Raw genomic sequence first — 19,117 nt, 5'->3', positions numbered from 1 at the left:
AGCTCCTTTCTGGATCGGGACTCCCTACGCACGGTCACTCAAGCACTCATCACTTCCCGCCTGGACTACTGCAATGCTCTCTACATGGGGCTCCTCTTGCGGTGCACCCGGAGGCTACAGTTAGTCCAGAATGCGGCCGCGCAGGGGATTATGGGAGCGACGGGGCGCTCACATATGACACCTCTCCTGCGCGAGCTGCACTGGCTTCCTGTGGTCTTCCGGGTGCGCTTCAAGGTGTTGGTGACCACCTTTAAAGCGCTCCATGGCTTAGGGCCGGGGTATCTGCGAGACCGCCTTCTGCCACCAATAGCCTCCCACCGACTGGTTCGCTCGCACAGAGAGGGCCTCCTCAGGGTGCCGTCGGCCAGACAGTGCCAGCTGGCGACTCCCAGGGGGAGAGCCTTCTCTGTGGCGGCACCTGCCCTCTGGAACGACCTACCCCCTGAGATACGCACGATATCAGACCTCTGGACTTTTCGTCGGGCCCTGAAAACACACCTATTCCATCTAGCCGGGCTGGCTTGATCCCATCCTCTCAGTTTTAATTGAATTTGGATTTAATTGGGTTGTTTTTAAATCTTGGGCCGAAATTATTTAATTGTTTTTAAAACTGTTTTTAAATTTTATATGCAATGTTTTATCTCGGCTGTACACCGCCCTGAGTCCCGCAGGAGAAGGGCAGTATAGAAATAAATAAATAAATAAATAAATAAATAAATAAATAAATAAAATCAAAAGTATGGATCTGGTATGTATATGACACCTTCATCGTAATAAAAAAGGAACAGCTGGAGAAGACACATGAAGCAATCAACATCTTCAAAGGAATAAAATTCACAAAGGAAGACAAAAACAACCCACTACCCTTTCTAGCTTCCTCATTAGCAGAGGAAATAGTGGCAAATTAGAAACAAAAGTCTATCAAGAAACATCCCACACTAAAAGAATCTGTAGAGATTCTCAATCATTCAGGTTATGGTTGTCCCAAAGGTGCTTTTCCAGGAGGCAATTGGACTTTCTTGTTTTTTTCTTTGAAGACGTTTCACTTCTCATCCAAGAAGCTTCTTCAGCTCTGACAGGATAGTGGGGAATGGAAGGATTTATATTCCTTGCAGACAGCTGGTCTTTTGTGAGCCTGAGACACAGATAAACCTCCAAGTGCTTCAAGGAACCTCTAAAACAAGGGTGTCAAAGTTGCGGCTCGCGGGCCAGTTGTGTCACGTGCTGGCTCCCCCCCCGCCCAGTTTAGCGAAGGGGAGAAAAGTCCCAATACGTCATGTGATGCTGCCATGACGACGCGAGTTTGACAGCCCTGCTCTAAAAGGATGGAAATTACTAGCTGTCTGCAAGGAATATATCATATTTTTTGGAGTATAAGACGCTCCGGACTATGAGATGCACCTACCTTTTTTGGTAAGGAAAACAAGAAAAAGAAATCTGTCTCTGCCTCCCAGCAATTTTGCCTCGTTGCAGCAAACAGCAAATAGCCTGCTTTACTTTCATTTTCATTTTCAGCATAGCTTGATTAGCACAAGAAGAAAAAAAATCTGCTCCCAGCAATTTACCTCCTTGCATCAAGCAGCAGAGGCCCAGGCAAAACAGCTGAGAGCAAAATAGCTGAGAGTTGGGAGGCCAATCCAATCAACTTATTTATTATTTATTTATTTGATTTATATGCCGCCCTTCTCCGGAAACTCAGGGCGGCTTACAATGCTTTTAAGCAATAGCCTTCATACTTTTGTATATACCTGCTTAGTAGGGCTTTTGGCCCCCCTTAAGCAGTGTTCTATTTTATACAAAGTCATCTTATTGCCCCCACAAACCGGGTCCTCATTTTACCTACCTCGGAAGGATGGAAGGCTGAGTCAACCTTGAGCCTGGTGAGAATTGAACTCGCAGTAATTGCAGGCAGCTGGCAGCTAAATACTACTTTAACAGTAGTTTAGTTCACTGCACCACCAGGCTCCTCTTAATTAACTTGTGCTAATTAGGCTGTGCTGAAGCTGAAATGGGCTGTTTCTTCTTGCTGTTTGCTGCAAGGAGGTAAACTGCTGGGAGGCAGAGGCCAAAAGGTGGGGGCCAATGGTGGGCGGGACTACATTTGGTGTATAAGACGCACCTAAATTTTTACCCCCTTTTAGGGGGGGAAAGGTGCATCTTATTCTCTGAAAAATATGGTAAATCCTTCCATTCCCCACTATCCTGTCAGAGCTGAAGAAGCTTCTTGGATGAGAAGCGAAATGTCTTCAAAAGAAAAAACAAGAAAGTTGTTGTTTTGAACAACTGAAAAAGCACCTTTGGGACATCGCACACTAAACAAGTGTTCTGCTACCAAATTAATGACCCTCCCTCCAAAGAGGAGTTGCGTAAGAAAATTATTCAAATGCGCCCAAACATACTGTAGCAACCCGGAACCAGTGGTGGGATTCAGCCAGTTCGCACCACTTCGGGAGAACCGGCTGTTAACTTTCTGAGCAGTTTGGTGAACTGGTTGTTGGAAGAAATCCAACTGGTAAGGTCGCATATTAAGACCTACCTAGTGGCGATAAAGACGGCAAAGTCTAACTACTTTTCCGCCTCTATTGCGTCATCAGGGAATCGTCCGGCCGCCCTGTTTAGGGTGACCCGCGCCCTGCTCCATCCGGGAGCGCGGGAGGATCCCTTAGAAGGCAGGGCGGAGGATTTCGGACAATACCTGTATGACAAAATCGCTCAGATCCGGGGGGATTTGGACTCTGACTGGGTAGATCAGGGCAGGGTGACGAGGAACAGTCTTGAGAATGTTATCTGGGAGGAGTTTGATGCTGTGACTCCCGATGATGTGGACAGGATTTTGGGGAGACTTAGTGCGGCCACATGTTTACTGGACCCGTGTCCCTCCTGGTTGGTATTGGCTTCCCGGGAGGTTACACGAGGCTGGCTCCAGGGCGTCATTAATGCTTCGTTGAGTGAGGGTTACTTCCCCGCTGCCCTGAAAGAGGCGGTGGTGAGGCCTCTCCTCAAGAAGCCGTCCCTGGACCCAGCAATATTGGCTAACTATCGTCCTGTCTCCAACCTTCGCTTCATTGCGAAGGTTGTTGAGAGTGTGGTCGCGCAACAGTTTCCACAATTCCTGGAGGAAACATCCTATCTAGATCCGTTCCAGTCGGGTTTCAGGTCTGGGCACAGCACAGAAACGGCATTGGTCGCGTTGGCGGATGATCTCTGGAGGGCTCGGGACAGGGGTTATTCCTCTGTTCTGGTCCTATTAGATCTCTCAGCGGCTTTTGATACCATCGACCATGGTATCATGCTGCACCGGCTGGAAGAGTTGGGGGTGGGAGGCACTGTGTTGCGGTGGTTCTCCTCCTTTCTCTCCGACCGGTCACAGTTTGTGTTGGCAGGGGGGCAGAGGTCGACCTCGAGGCCTCTCATTTGTGGAGTGCCGCAGGGATCGGTCCTCTCGCCCCTTCTGTTCAACATTTATGTGAAGCCGCTGGGCGAGATCATCCGTGGCTTTGGGGTGAGATACCACCAGTACGCTGATGACACCCAGCTGTACATTTCCACCCCAGGCCACCCCAACGATGCCCTTGAAGTGATGTCCCAGTGCCTGGAGGCTGTGCGGATCTGGATGGGGAGGAACAGGCTCAGGCTCAACCCTTCCAAGACTGAGTGGCTGTGGCTCCCGGCGTCCCGATATAGTCAGTTGACTCCATCACTGACTATTGGGGGCGAGTCTTTGGCCCCCACTGAAAGGGCTCGCAATCTGGGAGTCCTCCTGGATAGGCAGCTGTCTTTGGAGGAACATCTGACGGCTGTTACCAGGGGGACCTTTTATCAGGTTCGCCTGATTCGCCAGTTGCGGCCCTTTCTGGATCGGGATTCCCTGTGCACAGTCACTCACGCCCTCGTCACCTCTCGCCTTGACTACTGCAACGCTCTCTACATGGGGCTCCCCTTGAAGAGCACCCGGAGGCTCCAGCTGGTCCAGAATGCAGCAGCGCGGGTAGTGACGGGAGCAACATGGCGCTCCCATGTAACACCGCTCCTGCGCGAGCTGCACTGGCTCCCGGTGGTCTTCCGGGTGCGCTTCAAGGTGTTGGTTATCACCTTTAAAGCGCTCCATGGCATAGGGCCTAGCTATCTCCGAGACCGCCTGCTGCTACCGATGACCTCCCATCGACCCGTGCGCTCCCACAGAGAGGGCCTCCTCAGGGTGCCATCAGCCAAACAATGTAGGCTGGTGGCCCCCAGGGGGAGGGCCTTCTCTGTGGGGGCTCCCACCCTCTGGAATCAGTTGCCCCCGGAGATAAGAAGAATCCAGGACCTCAATGCCTTCCGTCGTTCCCTGAAAACCCATCTTTTTCAACAAGCCGGGTTGGCCTAAGAAGAAATTTTTAAAATTTTAAAATTTTTAAATTCTTTTAATTAGTCTGTGATTCTTAACTTTCGGGCCAAAATTTATATATATTTTTAAATGTTTTAATATTTGTATCCTATGTTTTTTATCTTGGCTGTACACCGCCCTGAGTCCTCAGGGAGAAGGGCGGTATATAAATTGGAAATTAAATTAAATTAAATTAAATTAAAATCATTAGGGCAGAAAATTATTCAAATAATTCAAAATTATTTGAATCCCACCACTGCCCGGAACCCCACAAAAAGGAAAAAATCACCTATATAACATTTTCCAACAAAATGAATACCCAGCCAACTTTACCAAAAAAAATGTCTGACCACTACTGCACAACCAATGCAAACTATGAAAAGCATAACACTGCCATTTTTTAAAATTTAATTTGTTTAATTTAACAAATTTGTATAGCCGCCCAATTCATATACAGTGATTCCAAAACATCAAAAACATGTCAGAAACAAATAACAGATTAAAACGATACAGCTTCATCGTAGCACACAACTGAAGCCATTCAAAACATCTTAAGTAAAACACACAACCCAATAGCCCAAGAATATAAACAGGAGTCATCAACCACGCACAATGTGAGGATTGTAACAGCCCCTGTTTTTATTTATTACATTTATTAAATTTAAATGTAGAAAACGAATAGAGTGCTTTTAGTTTGTGATTAGAATGTGCTAATAGAGCACATTCGTGAACACTAACTAACAGTCAGAAGGCACAGTGAAAACTCTATAATCTCATAACACAAAAGACCAGAATACATTCCTTCCTGCAGCAACAACCAGATAAGCAGGGATTAATACCAGACAAACAGTCACATAGAAAACAATACCCTAATCTTTATCTCAATCTTCCTTTCAAAAAAGAAAGAAACAGCCATATGTTTCAAAATATGTTGTTATTATTTGTTGCTCCTAGTTCTTGAAACACCTAACTTCAGCATGCTGGCTGGGGAATTCTGGGAGTTGAAGTCCACACAACTTAAAATTACCAAGTTTGAGAAACATTCATTTAAGGGTTCTTGAATAGCCATGTTCAGTTTGGTGATGCCAAAGGCATTGATCTTTTGCTCCCAGAATTCTTGCCTGACTTCCTTCTTCTGGGAAATTCTAGGAATTGAAGTGCAAAGTTCTTGGAGGACACCAGACTGGGTGGGGCTGTTCTAGAACAGCTGCATCTGTTCTGGAGAGTTCTATGGAAGCAGAATGCGCCACCAGGGCCGCCATTGTCTGGTCTGGGGATGTCATGTTCTGGAATAAGGAACGCAGCCGAGAATGGGTTGCGAAAGCCTCTCTGTGGCCTTAGCAATTGTTCTGCTTCTTGAGCCTTGCCTTTCTCTGGCTTGCTTGCAGTGCGACTCCAATTTCTCAAGCCACTTTTCCTCTTATGCCCCAAAATTGAGTCGCAAGTCTTGGGGTCTCGGTGTCGTGCCAGTAGCAGGACGGAGGCTACGGGGCTGGGCTCAAGATACTCTTCAGGAATTGAACCTCAAGATTTCCCCCGACATACGTGAGTTGTCTCCCAAGCAGGGCTGGCCCATATATCTACCGTATTTCTTCTGGGCTTCAAACAGAGCTCAGTCCTAGATTCTTCAAACCAAGGTATAACTAGGGTTGCCAACTCATTCTGGCTCATAGGACCCGGTTATTTGGTCCTCCCCTTCTCCTATGAGTCACTGGATCTCTCTCTCTCTCCAATATAGTAGCCGAACCGAAAAGGAGGCTTCATTTCTGTTTGTTGCAAGCTACTTAAGACATAACAAACCAGTTTAATATGTGGGAATGGGATGTTCTAAGCCAGGGGTGTCAAACTCGATTTCATTCAGGGCTGCATCAACGTTGTGTTTGACCTCGGGAGGCTGGGGTGGGTGTGGCCAGGGGGCGTGGCCAGCATGACGTCACTCATGTCTGTGGCGCCTGTGGTTACCTGAGTGCTCTGCCAGCAAAAACGGGCTCCTGGGTCCTGTTTTCAGCCGCGACGGCCCCCAAGCTCCATTTTCCCTGGCAGAGGGTTGCAGGAGGCCGTTGTGGCCAGAAAAAACTGGAATGGCTCCGCACGGCCCTCCTAAGCTCCATTTTCACTGGCAGAGGCACTGCAAGCTGGTCCTTTGCTATTTCCAGGGCGACCCCATGGCCTAGATTTAAGCACCCAGCAGGCCACGTTCGGCCCGCGGGCCTTGAGTTTGACGCCCCCTGTTCTAAGCCAGTGGTCTCCAACCTTTCCGGCTTTGCAGACTGGCAGGGGGTGAGAGAGGATGGTTCCCTGCGAGCAGCACGCGCCTGTGTGCAGCTTCATTTGCGTGAGTGGCAGGCAGCATGCCACCCACTCACACAAATGGAGCTGCGTGGACACTTGTCCACCCTCTCTGCGTGCAAGTGGAGCTGCGTGTGCCTGTGTTTGCCTGCCATTTCTGCGTCCCAGTTCTGAACGAGCTGCAGCCCAGTAGTGGGCCGTGGCTCGGGAGTTGGGGACCCCTGTTCTAAGCACTGTTGGCAGTTCAAGGTCTGGGGCTACTTGGAGTGCATTGCTGTCTGTTGAAATAGTCAGTATTTTTTCTTTCTTTCTTTAATTGTTTGTCAACAAGTACAAGGAAACAAATATCAGTATAGACATAGACATGGACACATGAAAAAAATGGCACAAATAAATGGATATAAATAGGCAAAACATAGCCATAAACACATAAAATGATTACATATAAATGGGGACAGTAGGACAGGGACGGTAGGCATGCTGGTGTGCTTATGCACGCCCCCTTATTTTGCCCCTATAAAACAAGAGGCCTTCAATGGAATAATAGTTCACCTTCTGGAACTCATTGCCACAAGAGTTAGTCCCCAGAATTGGAAGAAATGGAAGGTTTCAAGACAATAAGTAGCATAGTGCCACTTTTATCAAGCACTGATTGTGTCAGATGTAAATGCCTTATTCCCTAATGTGTAAATAATGTATATATGGGATATCGGGGGTTAACTTATTCTTTGTTTCCTAATGTATTCATAATTCACCACTCCCATCCTTGACTCCGCCCTTTGTATATATAAGGAGCCACCCTCACCATTTTCCTTGCTTCTATCTGTAAATATTCAGTGAATATAGAATGCCTGTTATGATTAAAGAGAGATATATTTAAACCTCTAATCTTTATTATCATTATTGAGTCTGATCCTAAAAATATTGCAACAAACTGGTAGCAGAGGATGGTTAATTGACTCAATAAATAATTAAAAATGTCTAAGAAAGATAGGCCCAACACCAGGGCCTACAGCAAAGAAATAGAAACTGAACAAGAAATAATCAACGAATCCACAAACGCGATTTCGAGAGAATCCGAAGAGTACACCACAGAAGAAGAAGAACTAATAAATGAAAATAATGACCAGGAGGAAATCGAAATAGAAAATAACGAACTCAGGTCAGAAATATTAAAACTATTAAAAAGCCAGAAGAGTGATGAAAGTCTCATCGCGAATCTCCAAGAAATGCTGAAAAACAGCGGAGCAGCGAGAGAGAAAAACATCGTCAAAGAGAAACCCAAAGACCAAAAAACTGTGAGTGATATGACTACAGAGAAAGTCATTATGAAAAAGAAAAGATGTGATACCGCGCGAAATTTTGAATGGCAGCCATCTTGGTTTCAACAAGCCTCCAAAGGGAGCGAAGCAGAGCCAATCAAAATGCTCAGTTCAAAATTTCTGGCGCGAAAAACGTTATCCGACAACGAAAGTGAAAAGGAAGATTCGAAATCTCCAGAAGAACCCGAATCAGAAAGCGAAGACGATTTAACCAAATCCCAAATAAAATCAGCAATGAAGACACTTTTTGCTGCATTTGGGCCAAAATTAAAAATTTCCAAAGCGCCAACGAAGAAGCAAGAGAAAAAGCCGATACCTCAAGACCTACACGCTCCCATCCCGACTTCGAGAGCGACGACGCCCGAGCCCAGAGAGCCATGCCGATTCCGCCCCACGCCGCAGACCGGATCAAATATCAACGCACACAGGAGAAAGAAAAGAACAGTCGCCGCCATCAGAACTCCTAAAACCGAGCCAGAGACCGACTCGTCTGAAGAGGAGCAGAGCGAACGAGCTGAAATAGAGAGAACCTTCCACGACGATGCCAAAGAAGAAATGAGCAACGCGCATGTGCGAAACTACGTAGACAGCCCGGAAAGACTTGAACTGGCCAGAGAACCGCGCAGACTCGTTGCGAGCATCCCCATGCCGTTTTGCAATTTCCTGCACTTGCGAGATCACGGACTACCTCAGGTTGTAAGTAATGGACAAAATAATGTGGGAAACTTACCCAGTGACTTCCCAAAACTTAGAGTTGATGGCATTAATTTGCAAGAGTGGTATCAACAGCTTCAGGTTGTCTTTATGAAAGAAAATTTACTATTCTTTATCACTAGTCCTCCAAGAAGACCTTGGACTTTAAAAATAGATTGTTTACATCATAGAGCATTCTTCTTAATAATATCTAGCGTATCTCCTGCAATGTATCATAGTATCAAACCAAACCTAACAGTTTCAGAAATAATTCAATGCATGTTTAATCTGTTTCACAGCGACAGTGTAGCTACCACTACAAGAATGTCTAAGGATTTCTTTTCTTCTAGAGTAAAACCAGGGGTTTCCATAAGTGAGCATTTGATATCTCTAAACAAAATAAGAGCTGAGCTGCATCTGAGGGGGGAAGTGATTTCAGATCAAACAATGAAAAGTGTTATTATCAATTCACTTGATTCATCATGGGATAGTTTTATGTCACACTTAGACACCATCAATCTAGGATATTTATCCATAGAGAGTCTATCTAACAAATTGATAGCTGAAGACAATTCAAGAAAAAATCGTTCTAGCAATCACACAGAACACAAATCTTTTAGGAAGGTAGCTTTCCAAGAAAAATACAATGAAACTTTTAAATGCCACAATTGTGGGTCCAGGGAACACAATAGAAGAGACTGTCCTAAAATATCAAAGGAGAGACATAGGCCAGAATATAGAAGCAGATACAATTATAGGCAGTCTTCCACAGATAGATATAAATATAGAAGCCCACCAAATTACAGAGAAAGTAGAGGGGGTAGAGAAAATTCAAAAGAGAGAAAATCTGGTTCACTGAATGGACTAAATAAACAAGACAGCATTAAAACACAACAAAATGAGAACAATAATTGGCTTATCGATTCTGGAGCAACCAATCACACCACTAATAACAAAAATATTCTGTCTTCTTTTACAGAAGATAAGTTTGTAATAAAGGTAGCTAATCAAGAAAAAGTTCAAGTATTAGGCAGAGGAAACATAACATTGCCTGGTCTAGGAAAAATAGAGGGGGTATTGTTAATTCCTGAAATACCTCATAACATACTAAGCGTCATAAAACTAAGTAGAGATTCTGATATCAATATAGTTTTCTCAAAGGGGAAAGCAACTTTAGAGAAGGACAAAACAAATGTAGGTACTGTGATGATTAAAGGTGGCCTACCCTATCTGGTAACAAAAGAAAGATGGTTACATAACATTGACTCAAATATGGAAGATTGTATTGAGGCAGATGATGAAAATGTTAGTAACAGTGACAATGATGAATGTGAAATATCTCATGACCACACAAATACACACAAAGAGAAGAAACCAAGAATAGGTAAACCAATTCATGATGAGTGTGCACACATCTTACATAGGAAGTTAGGACATGCAAGTTTTCCTGTAGTACAAAAAATGACTGAACACGCAGAAGGTGTCAAAATAAAAAATTGTGAAAATTATTTGGAATGCTCAGTATGTAAATCCACTAAACTAAAAACTAGTCCCAGACCAAAAAAATCCAACAGATCAACTAACAAAATTTTTGACTTAGTACATATGGACTTAGTTGGTCCATTAACTCCATCAATCACTTATAGAAAACGTTACTTCCTAACAATAGTAGATGACTACAGTCGCTATGGTTTTGTTTACACATTAAAACACAAGGATGAAACCTTTCAGAAATTTAAGGAATTCTACAAACGCATAGAAACACAACATAATATCAGAATAAAACAAATTATGACAGATAGGGGATGTGAATTCATGTCTAAAGAATTCTCCCAATGGTTAAAGGATAGAGGAATGCTACATTTCACGTCTAGTCCATTTTCTGCATTCCAAAATGGGGTCGCAGAGAGAAAGAATTCCACACTACAAACCATGATTAGATGCACATTAGAAGATGCTGGTTTAGGCAAACAATTTTGGTCAGAAGCCTTACATTATTCAAATTACACTCAAAATAGAACCTGGTCCAGTATTGTGAATAAAACACCATATGAGGTGATGTATAATAGGAAACCCAAATTAGCACACATGCACATATTTGGAGTCACTGCAGACGTACACATACCTAAGCAGTTGAGAAGAAAGGGAGAAAACGTATCCAGAAGATTAAGATTTATGGGATATGAAACTGGCACCAAAGGGTACAGATTCATTGATAATAATAACAAATTTATAGTCTCCAGAACAGCTGTGTTCCATGAACAAGCCAATTGGTCTAAATTACATCTTAATGAAATATTTCCAGATAAATGCAAAGATACAAAATCTTGTGAGAAAGGAACAATAGAAAATCAAAATATCAACAAAAATACAAACAAAACCAAAACTTGGACAAACAGTCAGCACAAAATAAAGACAGACACATTAACAAAAAAGGAAGCAAGATATTTGCATGACAACCATAGCAGACCTGAAAGAGCTATTAGAAACAATAGAAATCAAATACCAGGTAAATACAGAGATTACATAATGCATATGGATGGTGAACAAATAACACCTAATACATATGAGGAAGTATTAAAACTCCCTTATGAAGAAAAGGAAAAATGGGAACTAGCTATGAAAAAAGAGATGGAAAGTTTGCAAGGATTAAATGTATTCACACCTGCGACCGCACCTAAAGATAAAACAATCATAGGTACTAGGTGGATTTATAAAATTAAGAATCTAGAAGGAGGCAATACTCTATACAAAGCCAGATTAGTTGCACAAGGTTATGCACAAAAATATCCGGAGGACTATACTGACACATACTCTCCCACAGTGAGAACAGAGAGTGTTAAAACTGCTCTGGTAGTGGCATCTGCACTCAATCTTGATGTATTCCAATATGACATACAGACTGCGTACTTACACGCAAAACTAGATAAGGAAATATATGTAAGGGCACCACACAGTCAATACACTAATAAGAACGAAATCTGGCTATTGAACAAGAGTCTATACGGGTTAAAACAATCTGGCAAAAGATGGTATGATTGTTTGGTAAAAGTACTTAAGACCATGGATTTTAACGCTACCACCGCTGATAACTGTTTCTTTGTAAAGAAAAGTGATGATCACATTGAATTCGTGTTAATTTATGTAGATGATATTTTATATATAGGAAAACACAAGGAGAGAAGAGAAACCTTTGTAAATAAGCTAAACGAACATTTTTCGTTGAAATCTCTAGGTAAAGTAAACAAATACCTTGGTGTACAAATTAACAAAACTAGAAGGGGATTCAAACTTACTCAGAAAGATAAGATTATTGAACTTCTAAACAAATGCAATTTAAACAATGCTAAACCGTGTGACACTCCCATGCAAACTGATTTCCTTAGAAACACTGATGAGTCTTCCCCTGAATTCAAGGATAATACATTTTATAGATCAGTCATAGGTTCACTTCTTTATATATCTAATTGGACCAGGCCAGATATTGCATTACCTCTCAATTTATTGTCAAGACATGTTAGTAAACCAACTATGTATCATTGGGAAGCTGTCAAAAGAATTCTAAGATATCTAAAAAGTACATTAGATTTTTGTTTAGTATTAGAACCTAGTAATGACAAAGAACCAAAACTTACTTGTTACGCAGATGCGGATTGGGCTGGAGATATATCATGCAGAAAGAGCACTTCTGGTTATATTTTTCTATTAAATGACTGTCCAGTTTACTGGTACACTGGTAAACAAGAACTGGTAGCCACTTCAACCACAGAAGCGGAATATGTTTGTTTATCCAAAGCTGCAAATAACCTTGTATGGTTTAATGATTTGATTTCAGATGTCTGGAAAAAACCTGCTTTACCTTTTGTTATGCATGAAGATAATAAAGCAGCCATTGAAATATCCAGATCCGATGCCATTGGACAAAGATCCAGGCATATAGATATAAAGTTTAAACATGTGAGACAATTGTCTCAAGATGGATTTATCAAAGCAGTGCATTGTGATACCTCTGAACAATTAGCTGACATATTAACAAAGCCTTTACCTTCTAAACAGCACAAATATTTAACTTCAAAATTATATGTATTATATTGTCCTGAATCTGAATGTAATTGGTGTTGTATAGCGAACCGGCATTTAGAGGGGGATTTGTCAGATGTAAATGCCTTATTCCCTAATGTGTAAATAATGTATATATGGGATATCGGGGGTTAACTTATTCTTTGTTTCCTAATGTATTCATAATTCACCACTCCCATCCTTGACTCCGCCCTTTGTATATATAAGGAGCCACCCTCACCATTTTCCTTGCTTCTATCTGTAAATATTCAGTGAATATAGAATGCCTGTTATGATTAAAGAGAGATATATTTAAACCTCTAATCTTTATTATCATTATTGAGTCTGATCCTAAAAATATTGCAACAGATTGATTTCAGATATTCCCCCAAGAAAATCTAGATGGAGATGGGTTGGATGTTTACAATTCTCTTGCTTTCTCTCCTTCCCCCACCCCAACCACCTCTCTCCAGCTGTGGAGAAGTTGCACACCATAGCTACCACGGTGTATGGAAAACTTGATATGTTGTTCAAAAACCACACCTACAAACCAGGTAAATATACAGAGACAGATTACTACACTTCATAGTCATTTTCTTGCCTTCGTTGTGAATTACCTTTGCTGTATTTAATCATCGGGTAGATGCAAATGCTTTTACTTGGATTGGTGTGAAATTTACTGAACTCACCTTTCAACTCACCTGTTCTCCTTCTGTCTGTGTGCATTCACTCTAAGCTGTTTTTTTCTTGTCTTCTTGGGTTTGCAAGACACACAAAACAACAAGCTGGCATCCTGTGCAAATAGCAGCAAGAAAAGTAGTAAAATGGAGTGAGCTCATTTAACAAATGTTTCACTTAACAATATCCATTTTGGGCTCAATTGTGGTCATAAGTTGAGGACTACCTGTAATTGTAAAGAGTGTTGAGTCAATAATGATTCCTGGCCACTGCCTTAATCAGTCCCTGGCAGTTTTCTTGGTAAGATTTCAAAATTAGTTGCCACTGACTCCTTCCTAGGACTGAAAGAAAGTGACTAGCCTAAAATCACTCAGTTGACTGTGCGCCTAAGGCAGGACTAGAATTTACAGTCTCCTGGTTTCTAGCCTAGAAGTCCAAAATTAACCACAATATTTCTATTAAATTCAAATAGTAAAAAATCCTGCCATTCTCAAGACTTGCTGTTTCATAACCTGAGTGTTTAAAGAGATTTGGATATTTATTTCCAACCTAGAAGAATAATTGAATCATCGTACTACAATTCCCAGAATCAGAACAAAAATGTCAGAGGAACAGTAATGCTTAAAAAAAAGAATAGATATATAGGTACAGCATTGTGTTAAGTCAAAACACATAAATCATATTACGGCTCAGTGTGGAGTGTAATCTCAACCATTATCTCCCTAAATCAAGGGGATTTTGTAAATCCGGTTGCTGAATTGTCCAAATTCTGGGAGAGCCGAAAATCCTATGATCCGGATATATTCTGCATGTTTACTAAATCCTTTTAAATTTCAGCAGAGCTGTTCCCAAACATTCATGCATTGGATTGCTTGGCATCAGCCACTGAGTCATGTCTGTCACTTGCCATTCTATGGATCAGTATTCTCCATGCCCCCCTGTCTCGCACTGCCTCCTTCAGATCCTCTATGGCAGGGGTGTCAAACTCAGTTCGGGTCAGATCCAGCCTGTGGGGTGCTTAGATCTGGCCCGTGGGGCTGCCCTGGAAACAGCGAAGGACCAGCCCGCAGGGCCTCTGCAGCGAAAGCAGGCTCCCAATCTCCGTTTTTGGCTGGGACGGCCTCCTGCAATCCTCTGCCATCGAAAATGGAGCTCAAATGAGCCCTCAATGAAATCAAATTTGACACCCCTGCTCTATGGTCATCCCAATGTCATTTTTTATAGTGTCCAGTCAAGGTACTAAGGCTGTGATGGGGAACCTATGGAACGTGTGCCTAAAGTGGCACACAAAACCATATCGCCCGGCATGCACAGCCTTGCCTATTTGTCTTCCAGGTTTCTGGCACACATGTGCACACGATGATCAGCTGTCCTTTGCGCGCACGGCAGTGCTGAAAACTGGTGTGCACATGCACGCCTGCCAGCTGATTGTTGGGTGCACATGCACGCCAGAATCCAGAAGTTTGGCTTTTCCAGAGCACAATCCCTTTGCACCCGTGGCAGTGCCAAAAACCGGCCTCTGCATGCACACCGGTCAGCTGATTGTCGGGCATATATGTGCGCTAGGACTCAGAAGTTCGGTTTTTCTGGAGTGTGGCTGCAATGAGTGTGAGTGTGTGACATTTCCGCGTGATCTTTTTGGCATTTGGTGCTGAAAAGGTTTGCCATCCCTGTACTGGGGTGTCCCATTCTCTTTTTTCCACTGATCACTCCCAACATGATTGATTTTTCGAGTGAGTCAGCTTGCATGACACGGCCAAAATATGATAACCTTTGTTTGGTCATTTTGAGTTGAAGTGATATTTTTGGGGAGGTTTGGTCTAGGACCGTGATGGTGAACCTATGGCATGGGTGCCACAGGTGGCACATGGAGCCATATCAGTGGGCACGCGAACACTGCCGTAGCTCAGCTCCAGCGTACATGTGTGTGCCGGCCAGCTGATTTTTGGGCCTTCCAGTCCCACTGGAAATTGGGAAATGGGCTGTTTCTGGCCTCCAGAGGGCCTCTGGTGGGGTGGGGAAGGCAGTTTTCGCCCTCCCCAGCCTCCTAGAAAGCCTCTGGATCCTGGGGAGGGTGAAAAATGGGCCTACCGGGCCCACTGTGCTATCACGTGCTAAAAGCAGGGGGGGAGTGTCACACCAGGGATCGCGTGCGTGGGGGCGGGGTGCATTGAATTATGGGTGTGGGCACGCATGTGGGCGACCTCCCTGTGCTCCCCCCACTTTTGGCACTCCACGGCAAAAAGGTTAGCCATCACTGGTCTAGGACTTTGTTGCAATCTATGGTAATGATTGTCTCCAGCACCACAGTTCAAAGCCATCCACCTTTCTCCCATCTGCCTTTTTCTGACTCCTGGTTTTGCAGCCATAAATAGCCATTGAAAAAGTATTCCGTTGACTAATCGGCATTTGGTTGGGTGGCTTGACAATAATGCTGGTTTGTTGTTTTGGTTGTGTTTTTCATATTTCTGACTTGCTGGATCTCTTGGTTTTCCCAGGTGACCTTCCAAAAAAACTGGACTCTATTTTTGAAGAACAAATCAAAATGCTACAGGACGCCATCGTTGAAAGTGAGATTTCCTTCTTCTGTTCTGAATTAGTTTGATAACTGATGGGAATGCCTCTTCTAAGGCAGGGCCTGCTGTACTATATGGACTACAAAGTGGAGATGCCTCTTCTAAAATGGGGCATCCTCTAATGCAGGGGTATCAAACTCAGTTTCATTGAGGGCTGCATTAGGATTGTGTTTGACCTCGGGGGCCAGCTCAGTGGTGAAATCCGAACCAGTTTGCTACCGGTTTGCTGGCCGCGCATGCGCACTGCGTGCCAAATATGCACTGTGTGCACATGTGCCATGCACACCAGAAGGAGGCTTGGGAAGGTAAGTAGAACAGCGTGGGGGGGGGGAGAATCAGCTGTGCAGCACAGTTTAGCTTTGCTTGAAAGCAGGATTTCAGAGGAACCAGTAGCTTTTTTTTACTACCGATTTGCCCGAACCGGTAGTTTTTATCACTACTGGTTTGCCTGAACCGGAGCGAACCGGTAGCATTTCACCCCTGGGCCAGCTCAACGTCACTTGGGTCGGGGGTGCCTTTGGTGTCCCAAGTGCTCTGCCAGCGAAAACGGACTCCCAAGTTCCATTTTGGCTGCAATGGCTTTCTGCAAATGTCTGCCTGTGAAAACTGGGCCCTCCCAAGCTCCATTTTCGCTGGCAGAGTCACAGATCTAAGCACCCTGTGGGTCCTGCTCTAATGCCAGGCCAGTGGAATTTTTTTTTTTTTAATTTGATTTATATGCCGTCCTTCTCTGGAGACTCAGGGTGGCTTACAATGCGTTAAGCAATAGCCTTCATACTTTTGTATATTTATACAAAGTCAGCTTATTGCCCCCACAAACTGGGTCCTCAATTTACCTACCTTAGAAAGGATGGAAGGCTGAGTCAACCTTGAGCCTGGTGAGATTCGAACTTTCAGTAATTGCAGGCAGCTGAATGTTAATAACAGGCTATTAGTCTGTTGCGCCACCAGGCTCTTCTGGCTCTTGGAATCTCCCAAGACGGGTTGCTGACCTGCCCCTTCTTCTAAGATGGCACCGGGTGGGTATGTTTCCCTTAATAAAGCAACCGGCAATAACTCTTCGCGAATGAAATCCGTGGCAGTGGGTGAGAATGCTTCCTCCAAGGTAAAACATATTGAAGATAATTCCAATAAATGCAACTGAAAATCGTGAATCTTCTGCCTGTTGAGCGGCTCCTTGCTTACCTATCCAACAACTTTTTTAAAAATTGCAGTGGGTTTTACTTCTGAGTAGATCTGCAAAGTAATACACATTGAATGGATAGAATGCCTCAACTTGGTTAACTGTTGAAATAATTTTCTCCTCTCTCTTAGGCAGAATCAAGTGTGAAAACCACTGTGGTAAGCAAGGGAGGAGAGCTATTCCTTAAAACAAATGGGAGATTCCGCACACTATGGTAGCTTCATACATGGTCTCCTCAGGACCATCTTGTCTCTGAAGGTTCAAATGGCACCTTCCTTGCAGTGATTCAGGAGACATGAATGAAGGCAAATATACATGTCCAATGTTGCAGGATCCAATCTGGGTGGGTCAGTGGTGGGTTGCAAGAACCGGTAGTAAAACTGATGGGAGGCCCCGCCAAGGGGTGGGTTCCAAATTTTTTGACTACCAGTTCTGTGGGCGTGGCTTATTTTGTGGGCGTGGCTTGATGGTCATGTGACAATTATTTAGGATTTAGCAGAGGTACTGGTCTATCAGGCTTTTAACTGCTTGCAGAGCTGTACCGATCTACTCATATATTTTTGCAGGCGCTGAGCTACTCATGTATTTTTGCAGGCGCTGATCTACTCATGTATTTTTGCAGGCATCAGTCTACTCATTTGTTTTCTTTTAACACTGATCAGCTGTAGGGCGGCCCTTTGAAGCCCCAGGCAAGAGTTTAAACGGTTTTTTTCCTTCTAGCCATCAGCTGGGACTCAGGAGGCAGCAATAGATTGGGGGTGGGGCCAAATAAAAGGTAAGAGTAATGCGGGGGGTGGGGGGTGCAGGAGGGCGGGGGGGCAGATTCGGTTCGGTGACGTCATATTGTCACCACTAACAGCTCAGGAGAACCGGGCTGAACCGGGAGGAACCCACCACTGGCCCTGCCCACCACCCCGGATGTCATCATCAGCGATCTGCGCATGCGCAGAAGCAAGGCACGTGTGCGATCCCGTTGCAAACTGGTAGTAAAAGTAAGTAGACCCTGGGATGGGTCATTGAGACCAGAGCAGGGATACTATTCAGCAGGTAGAATAGAATAGAATAGAATAGAATAGAATAGAATAAATAGAATAGAATAGAATAGAATAGAATAGAATAGAATAGAATAGAATAGAATAGAATAGAATAGAATAGAATAACAGAGTTGGAAGGGACCTTGGAGGTCTTCTAGTCCAACCCCCTGCCCAGGCAGGAAACCCTACACCACTTCAGACAAATGGTTATCCAACATCTTCTTAAAGACTTCCAGTGTTGGAGCATTCACAACTTCTGCAGCAGTGGTGGGTTGCCCCTGGTTTGCACTGGTTCTATAGAACCGGTAGTAAAACTGGTGGGAGGCTCCGCCCACTGACCCCAACATCACCAAAACGCTTCTGCGCATGCAGAAAACGTGCGCGACCCCGCTGCGAACCGGTAGTAAAGGTAAGTAGAACCCACCCCTGTTCTGCAGGCAAGTTGTTCCACTTATCAATTGTTCTAACTGTCGGGAAATTTCTCCTTAGTTCTAAATTGCTTCTCTCCTTGATTAGCTTCCACCCATTGCTTCTACCCTCAGGTGCTTTGAAGAATAGTTTGACTCCCTCTTCTTTGGGGCAGCCCCTGAGATATTGGAACATTGCTATCATTCTGACAGGTTCTGGAGAACCGGTAGTGGAAATTTTGAGTAGTTCGAAGAACCGGCAAATACCACCTCTGACTGGCCCCAGAGTGGGGTGGGAATGGAGATTTTGCAGTATCCTTCCCCTGCCACGCCCACCAAGCCACGCCCACCAAGCAACACCATGCCCACCAAGCCACGCCCACAGTTCCAGTAGTTAAAAAATTTGAATTCCAACACTGGACCAGAGGTTTAGTCTTCTGAGCTTTCAGACTTGTGCTGGAGCCCCATCCTCAGGGAATTTCTCTCTCACTTTGTTCAGAAGACAAC

General features: G+C 44.0%; 1 protein-coding gene across 4 annotated transcripts in view; it reads left to right on the top strand.

Annotated features, from left to right (window-relative positions):
- Window positions 1–5,607: 5,607 nt before the first annotated feature.
- Window positions 5,608–19,117, top strand: part of IZUMO4 (IZUMO family member 4) — a 37,809-nt gene continuing 24,299 nt past the window's right edge. Inside the window, exons 1-4 of one of the 4 annotated variants that reach the window (XM_034437744.3) lie at window positions 5,608–5,914; window positions 13,206–13,286; window positions 15,909–15,980; window positions 17,301–17,327. In XM_034437744.3, coding sequence (XP_034293635.1) covers window positions 5,680–5,914; window positions 13,206–13,286; window positions 15,909–15,980; window positions 17,301–17,327 — 415 coding nt within the window. In that variant the 5' untranslated portion in view covers window positions 5,608–5,679. The remainder of the gene's footprint in view (window positions 5,915–13,205; window positions 13,287–15,908; window positions 15,981–17,300; window positions 17,328–19,117) is intronic. The other 3 variants (XM_034437745.3, XM_087881516.1, XM_087881521.1) reach the window with 3 other exon arrangements.

Source organism: Pantherophis guttatus, chromosome 1, assembly GCF_059756535.1.
Source record: "Pantherophis guttatus breed Tessera chromosome 1, ASM5975653v1, whole genome shotgun sequence".
NCBI lineage: Eukaryota > Metazoa > Chordata > Lepidosauria > Squamata > Colubridae > Pantherophis > Pantherophis guttatus.
The sequence above is the reverse complement of the archived record's forward strand: the minus strand, read 5'-3'. Positions and strand labels throughout refer to the sequence as shown.